Here is an 11958-nt window from a genome sequence, read left to right as displayed (position 1 = left end):
GTGTATGACAGTGGACCCCTGACTAATGTAACTCAAAGAGACGCAGCATGTGTTGGACCCCAAGTTATCTGACAAATGGCTCACACTGACAACTAAATCAAACCTACCTCATACTGTAGAGTCGCTGTCCTCACATTGCTTGGACCTTGTTGGATTTAGGTTCCAGGAGACAGCAACATTTATCTGAAATCATGATAATTGAAATAATAAATGTTTATGTGTAGTAAATTAAAAATTCAATTAAAATATTTTCCAAATATTGAATTGAATTATTTCAGACTACTTTGTAAATAAAAGATGGTCTAGTGCATCATATCAGGGTGCAGACATACTGGGTTCATGTGCACAGTAATGATCTAAATAATAATTTGATTTAAATTCTATGTGTATTATTCTGAATATTCAAAGAAAAATACTGTTCTAAACTTTAATGAAGTGTTGATTACTTTCTAAGAATCCCTGCATTAACTGGACATTCACTTTATTGATGAAATGCAGCATTATGTCAAAACAAGTACCAAAAATACCTCTAATTTAAAAAGGAAATAATTTCAACAGACCTCAACAGAACAAGAAGTGATACAAGCAGAAAATCAGCTACATCCGCAAATTTAAAGATACCCTACATATTTCAAATGCCTCAAGACTCATCTGTCATTCTCACCATATTTGGCATGTCGCCATGTTTACAATTGTGCTTGGCAAGCAAACTGGATTGAATATAAGGGGTCCTGCAGGGACCTTCAGAGTGTGTGGACTGGTGAATCTCCTATCTCTGGTGAGAACATCTACAATTGAGTGTTGTTTTGTGATGTGATCCTCATTTTCTAAATTAGTTTACAATATATGTCATGTAAAAGTGCAAGTATGTACTAAGTTATTATTCAGTGCACACAAAGTTATAATTGTTATTTCCTTTTAGCTTAATTAATATTTGTTAATATTTTATTATATTGTATTTTGTACAGTTCATGTCCTTCTCTAAAACACTGCCTTTTTGACAGGATTCTGGCATATAACATTATTTTCTCAAGGGGAAAGGGGAAGGTATGTATGAATTTTTACAATTGATTGATTGACCTTTTAATATATGTACAGGGAAGATGTGTATTAGTCAGTTTGTTAGTGGCACCAAACATTATTCATCTAGTTTGGATAAAACTAATGTAATGGTTAATGTTAACTAGTTTAAAAACCCATACCAAGCTGATGGCCATCTGTAGCAAACAGTTCAGGCAAAAAAAAAAAAAATCAATGCTCTTAGCCAGTGGTAAATCACTTTAGGTTTAAGATTTCTGTTTTTTGACTTGCTACACAGACATAAGACGCCACCATGAGTACGGACGCAGAGATGGCCATTTATGGCAAGGCTGCCATTTACCTGCGTAAGCCAGAGAAGGAGAGAATTGAGGCTCAAAACAAACCATTTGATGCCAAGACCGCCTGCTATGTGGTCGATGCCAAAGAGCTGTACTTGAAGGGAACAATCATCAAGAAAGATGGTGCCAAAGTCACCGTCAAAGTCTTGGACACTCAGGAGGTTTGTATCATAAAGTTAGACTCAACTGAAAGTAAAGTATGTGTTCTCAGTTCTCATTGTAACATATGTCCTATTGCAGGAGAATACATTTAAAGAAGATGATGTCACTCCTATGAACCCTCCCAAGTACGACAAAATTGAGGACATGGCCATGATGACCCATCTCAATGAAGCCTCTGTCCTGTATAACCTCAAAGAGCGTTATGCAGCATGGATGATCTACGTAAGACTATATTTTTAAAGTGCAATAATATATAATGAAATCAAAAACTAGACATGGAGTTAACGGTTTATCTCTATGTTCACTTTCAGACCTACTCTGGGTTGTTCTGTGCCACTGTTAACCCTTACAAATGGCTCCCAGTGTACGATCCTGAAGTTGTAAGTGCCTATAGAGGCAAGAAGCGTATGGAGGCTCCACCCCACATCTTCTCTGTCTCTGACAACGCTTATCAGAACATGCTCACTGGTATGTCCTCAATGTAGAATTTGTGAGTATACAGAATGATGTTTCTCTGAGAGGAATGTGTTTAACTCATTTGGTTTCTATGTTCACAGATAGGGAGAACCAGTCTGTCTTGATCACGTAAGTTCATATCTGTTGACATTTCTTAGACTCAAATATGTTGAGCAAATTCTTATAAGTCTGTGTTTATACCCAGCGGAGAATCTGGTGCTGGAAAGACTGTGAACACCAAGCGTGTCATCCAGTACTTTGCAACAATTGCAGTAGGAGGAGGAGAAAAGAAGAAGGATACTGGCAAGATTCAGGTATGTTGACACCATTGAGTCCAAGTAAAAATTTAGAGTATATGTCGAGAAGGAAAGTGATTTCCTGATTTAATTTCGAAACTTGGATTATAGGGGTCCCTGGAGGATCAGATTATTGCAGCCAATCCCCTGCTGGAGGCCTACGGTAATGCCAAAACTGTGAGGAATGACAACTCTTCTCGCTTTGTAAGTATGGGGTGATTTCTATGAGACAAAATTCTTGTTAGGCATTGGTTATGTGAAGAGATTACAACAATTTCTCTCTTCTAAACAGGGTAAATTCATCAGAATCCATTTCGGCACAACTGGCAAACTGGCTAGTGCTGATATTGAGACATGTAAGTAATAATCCTCACAGCAAATGCAGATGACTGGAAGTGAGAACTGACCAGGTTGTGAATAATGATCAACATTTGTAGATCTGCTGGAGAAATCAAGAGTGACGTACCAGCTTCCTGATGAGAGAGGCTACCACATCTTCTACCAGATGATGACAAACCACAAGCCAGAGCTAGTTGGTGAGCAGATTAAGCTATTGCATGATTTTAAACATATGCTGATTTTTTTTTGGTGAAAAACTGTATTTAATCTTCATTACGTTTTCAATCTTCAGAGGCGTCACTCATCACAACCAACCCCTATGACTTCCCCTTGATCAGCATGGGTCAGATCACTGTGGCCAGCATTGATGACAAAGTTGAGCTGGAAGCCACTGATGTGAGTGATCTTGATGTTTCAAATACGTAACATATTGCATACATTTGATGTAATCTCTAAAGTGATCTTATGAATGTATTTTACAAAGTGGAGATATTTTGTAAATAAAAATCTTTTGAACACAGAATGCTATTGATATCCTGGGCTTCAATGCTGAGGAGAAGATGAGCATCTACAAGACGACTGGTGCTGTGATCCACCACGGTAACATGAAGTTCAAGCAGAAGCAGCGTGAGGAGCAGGCTGAACCCGATGGCACAGAAGGTGAGTATTTGATATCATATCAAAATGAACAACAAAAGTTCTCAATCACACTGGTTTTGTTATGTCATGAAGGACAATCACTGCCACATATTACATATTAAACAACTTTACTATTTTCAGATGCTGACAAGGTTGCTTACTTGTTGGGTCTGAACTCCGCTGACATGCTGAAGGCTCTGTGCTATCCCAGAGTGAAGGTCGGAAATGAGTACGTCACCAAGGGACAGACTGTGCCTCAGGTAAAGGAGACATACTGGTTTCATTGGTTTGTTTGTTGAAATTAAAATGTATAATTGTGTGTGAACATGTGTTTTATTTACTAATAAGTTATTCAAAAAAGATGCAATTATGCATTATGGACATTGTTTCACAAAATACATTTCAACTTAAATTCTCTTAATCTCATTTATCTCGTTAAACATGAGACAGATAGGCATTCTTTTGATTTGATTGGTGGTCTGAATTTTAAGATGCATTAACTATGGATCAAAATAGTATAAATAATGTGAAAGGGTAGAAAGGGAAATATCAAAAATGTATTAAAACAGGCAATCGCTTGTGAATTAATATGCCATGACAGATAAATAGAAAGGTAATAGGATTGATATAAAACATTTCAGTCTATGCAGCTTAAATCAAAAATAAATATCCCCTTCTTTTCTTTTAGGCGAATAACTCAGTGACTGCCCTGGCCAAGTCTATCTATGAGAGGATGTTCTTGTGGATGGTCGTCCGTATCAACCAGATGTTGGACACTAAGCAGCAGAGGAACTACTACATTGGTGTCCTGGACATCGCCGGCTTTGAAATCTTTGATGTAAGCGTCATACACTGCAATGCATTATTAAAATATGACAAAGCCTTTCCTGTTGTCTAAGAATAATCAGGCTGATTATTTGTCCTCTCACAGTTCAACACCTTGGAGCAACTGTGCATCAACTTCACCAATGAAAAACTGCAACAGTACTTCAACCACCACATGTTCGTCCTGGAGCAAGAGGAGTACAAGAAGGAGGGTATTATCTGGGAGTTCATTGACTTCGGTATGGACTTGGCTGCCTGCATTGAGCTGATTGAAAAGGTACACATCTATTTTGTGATTTTATTGTATGTAATACTCCTAAAAAACCCAGGCACTTCATGATGTACTATATCTCTCTGCACTTTCATCAGCCCATGGGCATCTTCTCCATCCTGGAAGAGGAGTGCATGTTCCCCAAGGCTACAGACACATCCTTCAAGAATAAGCTCTATGATCAGCATCTTGGCAAAAACAAAGCATTTGAGAAGCCAAAACCTGCAAAGGGCAAGGCTGAGGCCCACTTCTCCCTGGTGCACTATGCTGGTACTGTGGACTACAATATTGGTGGCTGGCTGGACAAGAACAAGGACCCACTGAATGAGTCTGTTCTGCAGCTGTACCAGAAGTCCTCAGTTAAACTGCTGGCTGTCTTGTATCCCCCTGTTGTTGAAGGTATGATACACAATTACCTGGTCAATAGAAACATATTTTACCTTTGTATATACTCTTGCAATAAATCTCTGTATGTTTTGAGTTTCATTCTTACAAAATATCTCAACTTGAAATGTCAACAGAGGCTTCTGCTGGAAAGAAGGGAGGCAAGAAGAAGGGTGGCTCTATGCAGACTGTGTCTTCACAGTTCAGGGTAAGCTTTTACATTGTAAACCAAGAAATAACATCACACATCAGTTTATACACAAACTAAATCACCATTTTGTATCTACAGGAAAACTTGGGCAAGCTGATGACTAACTTGAGGAGCACCCATCCTCACTTTGTGCGCTGTCTGATTCCCAATGAGTCAAAGACTCCAGGTAAGATTTTAACTGTTTAGGAAATGGCTTGTTTATTTTGTTGGTATCGTTTCAATTCAGTACTGGTTCAATGAGGCAAATAACTATTCACAAAAGTAATTATGAAATCTCGTCTAAAATAGGTCTTATGGAGAACTTCCTGGTCATCCACCAGCTGAGGTGTAACGGTGTGCTGGAGGGTATCAGAATCTGCAGAAAAGGTTTCCCAAGCAGAATCCAATATGGTGACTTCAAGCAGAGGTATCAATGGATATATTTTTGACCTTTGGAAAAGAAAAAAAAGATATATATATATATATACGGTATACTCAAAGACACCAATAACTTTTTTAATTAAAGGTACAAGGTACTGAATGCCAGTGTCATTCCTGAGGGCCAGTTCATTGACAACAAGAAGGCTGCAGAAAAGCTGCTTGGATCAATTGATGTTGATCATGATCAGTACAGATTTGGACACACAAAGGTAAGCACCGACAAAGGAGGTTGATGATTTTAATCCTTTTCTTTGTCTGTCTGATAATTATCAGCATTTTACCTCAAAGTTTATTAAATGTAATTTAATAACAATAAGTAATAAGTAATTTGGTGCAAAATTAGACCATGTACCTGGAGAAATTACTAATCAATGTATAGTTTCAAAGCATGTATCTTATGTCAACATGTATAAACATGTTATAAACATGTATGCCGTGGGAGTCTTTAAATATTTATTATACCTGAAAGTTCTTTTTTATTTTCTCTTCATTCAGGTGTTCTTCAAGGCTGGTCTGCTGGGTACCCTTGAGGAGATGAGAGATGAAAAGCTTGCAACTCTGGTCACAATGACTCAGGCTCTCTGTCGTGCTTACCTCATGAGAAAGGAGTTTGTGAAGATGACGGAGAGGAGGCATGTTAAAAACAATAAGTTCTAGAAACAAAGACATAGGGTGAAACATCTCCAGCAACAATTTTCATGACAACAATCTCTTCTTTACAGGGAAGCCATCTATACCGTCCAGTACAATGTGCGCTCATTCATGAATGTCAAACACTGGCCATGGATGAAGGTTTACTACAAGATCAAGCCTCTGCTGAAGAGTGCTGAAACTGAGAAGGAGCTGTCTCAGATGAAGGAGAACTATGAAAAGATGACCAGTGACTTGGCTACTGCCCTGGCCAAGAAGAAGGAACTGGAGGAGAAGATGGTGTCTCTTCTGCAAGAGAAGAACGACCTGCAGCTCCAAGTGGCATCCGTAAGTAAACCTCAGACGGTACCTGCAATTGTTCATGTTTTTAGGTCAAATAATGATGCGCTCACACTTGATGTGTTTATACAATGACACAGGAATCAGAGAATCTGTCAGATGCTGAGGAAAGATGTGAGGGACTTATCAAGAGCAAGATTCAGATGGAGGCCAAACTCAAAGAAACAACTGAGAGACTGGAGGATGAAGAGGAAATCAATTCTGAGCTTACTGCTAAAAAGAGAAAGCTGGAAGATGAATGTTCTGAGCTCAAGAAGGATATTGACGATCTGGAGCTTACATTGGCCAAGGTGGAGAAGGAGAAACACGCCACTGAGAACAAGGTTTGTAAATATTAGAATATGTTGCATATCAAGTAAATTCATTATTACTATGTGTTTAATAACATTTTGCTCGCAAATATAGGTTAAGAACCTGACAGAGGAGATGGCCTCTCAAGATGAGAGCATTGCTAAGTTGACCAAGGAGAAGAAAGCCCTTCAGGAGGCTCATCAACAGACTCTTGATGACCTGCAGGCTGAGGAAGACAAAGTCAACACTCTGAGCAAGGCCAAGACAAAGCTCGAGCAGCAAGTTGATGATGTAAGTTTACAAATTCACTTAGGTTGACAAAACAAGACTCTTTAGCATAATATTCACAAACTCAATGTCTCAATGTGCAGCTCGAGGGTTCTCTGGAACAAGAGAAGAAACTGCGTATGGACCTTGAGAGAGCTAAGAGGAAGCTTGAGGGAGATCTGAAACTGGCCCAGGAATCCATCATGGATCTTGAGAATGACAAGCAGCAGTCTGACGAGAAACAGAAAAAGTATCCAAATTTTGTTTTCCTATTATAAAATAACCATCATTTTTCTAGAAATGTTTAATTGTATGAATGGACTCTTACTATGAACTTTGTTGCTCTCACAGGAAAGACTTTGAAATCAGCCAACTGCTTAGCAAGATTGAGGATGAGCAGTCAATGGGATCTCAGCTTCAGAAGAAGATCAAGGAGCTTCAGGTAATCAACATATTGCATTGAATATAACACAACATGCTTTCAGTATTTTGTGTTTCACATTGAATGTTCACTAAACAATGAAACATATACTTTAAACAGGCCCGTATTGAGGAACTGGAGGAGGAGATTGAGGCTGAGCGTGCTGCTCGTGCAAAGGTTGAGAAGCAGAGGGCTGACCTCTCCAGGGAACTTGAGGAGATCAGTGAGAGGCTGGAGGAGGCTGGTGGTGCCACCGCTGCTCAGATTGAGATGAACAAGAAGCGGGAAGCTGAGTTCCAGAAGCTCCGTCGTGACCTTGAGGAGTCCACTCTGCAGCATGAAGCCACCGCTTCTGCTCTTCGCAAGAAGCAGGCTGACAGCGTCGCTGAGCTGGGAGAGCAGATCGACAACCTCCAGCGTGTCAAGCAGAAGCTTGAAAAGGAAAAGAGTGAATACAAGATGGAGATTGATGACCTCTCCAGCAACATGGAGGCTGTTGCCAAAGCAAAGGTACAAAATAAATGAAATAGTAGAGTATTTAATGCAGTATCTAAACATAAAAACATAAAATAAAATCTTTCTTTTCTGTTCCTTTTTTCTCAAGGGTAATCTTGAAAAGATGTGCCGTACTCTTGAGGACCAACTTAGTGAACTGAAGACCAAGTATGATGAAAATGTGCGTCAAGTCAATGACTTGGGTGCACAGAAAGCCCGTCTCCTGACAGAAAATGGTATTTAAATGATCTTCAGTTTAAGACTGATCAAGATAGAAACTAAAAACCAACTAATGTTTGATCCTAATTTTCACACAAGGTGAGTTCGGCCGTCAAATTGAAGAGAAAGAGGCTCTGGTCTCCCAGCTGACCAGAGGCAAACAGGCCTTCACACAGCAGATTGAGGAGCTGAAGAGACAGATTGAAGAGGAGGTTAAGGTAAGAAAACTTTCAGTGCATCCTGGCCTCACTGAATAAGATTGAAAAGTTCTAAACATTCAATCATATTTTGAATCCTAGGCCAAGAATGCTCTTGCCCATGGACTGCAATCAGCCCGCCATGACTGTGATCTGCTGAGGGAACAGTTTGAGGAGGAGCAGGAGGCCAAGGCTGAGCTGCAGCGTGGAATGTCCAAGGCCAACAGTGAGGTGGCTCAATGGAGATCTAAGTATGAAACTGATGCTATTCAGCGCACTGAGGAGCTGGAGGAGGCCAAGTGAGTAACATTCAAACAACGACCAGAAATGTAACATTACGCTTAGCTTGTTTGAGCTCATTCATCAAAACATCAAGGAAGTATCTTTGTTTATTACTAAGCAACACTTTGTTGTTAAGTGTGTTAATCTGGATATGATTTTCATTGAGAGACATATTGAACATTACTTTAAAAGGAAAAAGCTGGCTCAGCGCCTTCAGGAGGCTGAGGAGCAGATTGAGGCTGTGAACTCCAAGTGTGCTTCCCTGGAGAAAACCAAACAGAGGCTCCAGAGTGAGGTGGAGGACCTCATGATTGATGTGGAGAGGGCTAATGGGCTGGCTGCTAACCTGGACAAGAAGCAGAGGAACTTCGACAAGGTGGCCAATTCATACAACTGTTTTTTACTTGTCTTTGTTTTGCTGAATATCCATCTGAACACAATGAATTGTGTTATTTAGGTTTTGGCAGAGTGGAAGCAGAAGTATGAGGAGGGTCAGTCAGAGCTTGAGGGAGCTCTGAAGGAGGCTCGTTCTCTCGGCACTGAGCTGTTCAAGATGAAGAACTCCTATGAGGAAGCTCTGGATCAGCTGGAGACAATGAAGCGTGAAAACAAGAACTTGCAACGTGAGTTTCCACCTGATAATGAGAATAATGTATTCATATTGTTTGTGTTAGAGCTCCTACCTGATTGTCTGATTATGTTCAACACATTTTGTGTTAGTGTTCATATTTTACATTTCAAGGCTTGACGATATATAATATGTGTCTCTCTGCAGAGGAGATCTCTGATCTGACTGAACAGATTGGTGAGACTGGCAAGAGCATCCATGAGCTGGAGAAGTCCAAGAAGCAGGTGGAGACAGAGAAATCTGAGATTCAGACAGCTCTTGAGGAGGCTGAGGTATGTTTGTTATATCCAGGGAGATTTCTGAGGAGAAAAAAATACAAATCTAGGACAATGCAGTATATTGGCATAAAAGCCTTGAAGGTAAGGACCAAACTTTTACACTATGATGTCATCAGGGAACTCTGGAACATGAAGAGTCTAAGATCCTGCGTGTTCAGCTGGAGCTCAACCAGATCAAGGGTGAGGTGGACAGGAAGCTGGCAGAAAAAGACGAGGAGATGGAGCAGATCAAGAGAAACAGCCAGAGGGTTACTGACTCCATGCAGAGCACTCTGGATTCTGAGGTCAGGAGCAGGAACGATGCCCTGAGAATCAAGAAGAAGATGGAGGGAGACTTGAATGAGATGGAGATTCAGCTGAGCCATGCCAATCGCCAGGCTTCTGAGTCCCAGAAGCAGCTGAGGAATGTGCAGGCACAGCTGAAGGTATTGTCAGACATACTGCTGTTGTACAAACTACAGTATTGTGAGTGCAGCTACAGTCCATTTTGAGTTTCATTTGTATATTTTCCTGGTATCATTTCACTAGGATGCTCAACTGCACCTTGATGATGCTGTTAGAGCCCAGGAAGACCTTAAGGAACAAGCTGCTATGGTTGATCGCAGAAACGGTCTGATGGTTGCTGAAATTGAGGAACTTAGAGCTGCTCTGGAACAGACAGAGAGAGGTCGCAAAGTCGCTGAACAGGAGCTGGTGGATGCCAGTGAGCGTGTTGGACTTCTGCACTCTCAGGTGAACAAATATTAACAGTAATTCAATATATAAAACCAATGAAACATTAAACAACATGAAAAGTAGGCATTTGATGAGTTAAGTAACTTAATTTTTTCATCCTTTAGAACACAAGCCTTCTGAACACCAAGAAGAAGCTTGAGTCTGACCTGGTTCAGATCCAGGGTGAAGTTGATGACACAGTTCAGGAAGCAAGGAACGCAGAGGATAAGGCTAAGAAAGCCATCACTGATGTAAGCTTAAGTTTTTACTTATTATTCATACTTAATACTGTTTTTTTGATATTTCTAAACCAAATATTGTGTTTTCTAGGCTGCGATGATGGCTGAGGAGCTGAAGAAGGAGCAGGATACTAGCGCTCACCTGGAGAGGATGAAGAAGAACCTGGAGGTTGCTGTAAAGGACCTGCAGCACCGCCTGGATGAGGCTGAGAACCTGGCCATGAAGGGTGGCAAGAAGCAGCTCCAGAAACTGGAGTCTAGGGTAAAAGAATCATGTTAGAATTTTACACAGATAAACAAAGTTTAAAAAAAACATGTTGAGTAAACTGTGCATGCATTTGTTTTTATTTCAAAAAGGTGCGTGAGCTTGAGACAGAGGTTGAGGGTGAGCAGAGACGTGGAGCAGATGCTGTTAAGGGTGTCCGCAAATACGAGAGGAGAGTGAAGGAGCTCACTTACCAGGTATAGTCACTTTGACATTTAATGTTTATAGTACAAATCAAGCAAATCTAAGAATATACTTCCCATTAAAACATGCAAATCTATGTGTTTTCAACTACAGACTGAGGAGGACAAGAAAAATGTTACCAGGCTGCAGGATCTGGTTGACAAGTTGCAGCTCAAGGTGAAGGCCTACAAGAGGCAGGCTGAGGAAGCGGTAAGGGCAAAACATACATTTTTAAACAATGACAACTTTATACGACATCAGATTTCATATGAAGTATATCTGCTGGTCATTTAACCATTTACCTTGTACCGTCTTCCAGGAGGAGCAAGCCAATGTCCACCTGTCCAAGTGCAGGAAGGTCCAGCATGAGCTGGAGGAGGCTGAGGAGCGCGCTGACATTGCAGAGTCCCAGGTCAACAAGATGAGAGCTAAGACCCGTGACTCTGGCAAGGTAAATATCTGTCAATCAGGTGTTTGAAAAAAACTAAAATTCTGTCATCATTGCTGTTCTTTATATGTTCATTTATTAGCGGAGATAGATTAGATTATAATATTATGTTTATATTGTATTAGGTTTAAAAAATACACAACGTTCAACCAACCATTTATCTGTTTTACAGGGAAAAGAAGTTGCTGAGTAAAGCACCCTGCGGTTTTCGTTTTGTTGAATCATATAATATGATAAAATGCTGACACAATAAAGACTAAGCTGTTGCTCCTTAACTTGCTGTCTTTCATTTTTTTGCTAATGTAGCTAATGTGAGATTTTAACAGTTTGTAATGTCCAAATGGAAACAAATGGAAATTTTTTCCAATCATTAATTGATCTAGACTATTTCCGTAAGTGAAACATCAATTAAATAGTTTTATAACACAATTAGATAATACTGTAAAATTCTAATTTTCAACGGAAACTAAAAACTATAAAACAATGTTTAACATTTGATACCTAATCCAAAAAATAAATACTAATAATAAAGTACTTTTCTTGGGAGGCCACAGGCAGGACTCAAACAACGAAACAAACTCTAATATCTCAGTATCATACTTTGTAAACATATTTTGCTCTGATCAGAAAGCCTTCAGCTGCAAAACTAAATACTTAAT

The 11958-nt window shown here is 39.9% G+C and overlaps 1 protein-coding gene across 1 annotated transcript; it reads left to right on the top strand.

Annotated features, from left to right (window-relative positions):
* Positions 1-727: 727 nt before the first annotated feature.
* Positions 728-11574, top strand: LOC109645071 (myosin heavy chain, fast skeletal muscle-like). The gene is made up of 41 exons (XM_069529003.1): positions 728-778; positions 1005-1047; positions 1319-1540; positions 1620-1763; positions 1853-2009; positions 2099-2126; positions 2203-2311; positions 2405-2497; positions 2586-2649; positions 2731-2829; positions 2925-3028; positions 3154-3292; positions 3413-3531; positions 3960-4109; positions 4203-4373; positions 4466-4766; positions 4889-4959; positions 5041-5128; positions 5251-5368; positions 5468-5591; positions 5878-6014; positions 6105-6360; positions 6453-6695; positions 6778-6954; positions 7035-7180; positions 7282-7372; positions 7472-7861; positions 7956-8082; positions 8165-8283; positions 8365-8561; positions 8737-8920; positions 9002-9167; positions 9320-9444; positions 9567-9875; positions 9979-10182; positions 10290-10415; positions 10495-10665; positions 10761-10865; positions 10966-11061; positions 11171-11302; positions 11472-11574. The coding sequence occupies exons 3-41, from the start codon at positions 1334-1336 to the stop codon at positions 11490-11492; spliced, it is 5808 nt and encodes a 1935-aa protein (XP_069385104.1). The 5' UTR covers positions 728-778; positions 1005-1047; positions 1319-1333; the 3' UTR covers positions 11493-11574.
* The last annotated feature ends 384 nt before the right edge of the window (positions 11575-11958 follow it).

This window comes from Paralichthys olivaceus, chromosome 7 (genome assembly GCF_024713975.1).
Source record: "Paralichthys olivaceus isolate ysfri-2021 chromosome 7, ASM2471397v2, whole genome shotgun sequence".
NCBI lineage: Eukaryota > Metazoa > Chordata > Actinopteri > Pleuronectiformes > Paralichthyidae > Paralichthys > Paralichthys olivaceus.
Note: the sequence above shows the minus strand (reverse complement) of the source record. Positions and strands in the feature narration are given on the sequence as shown.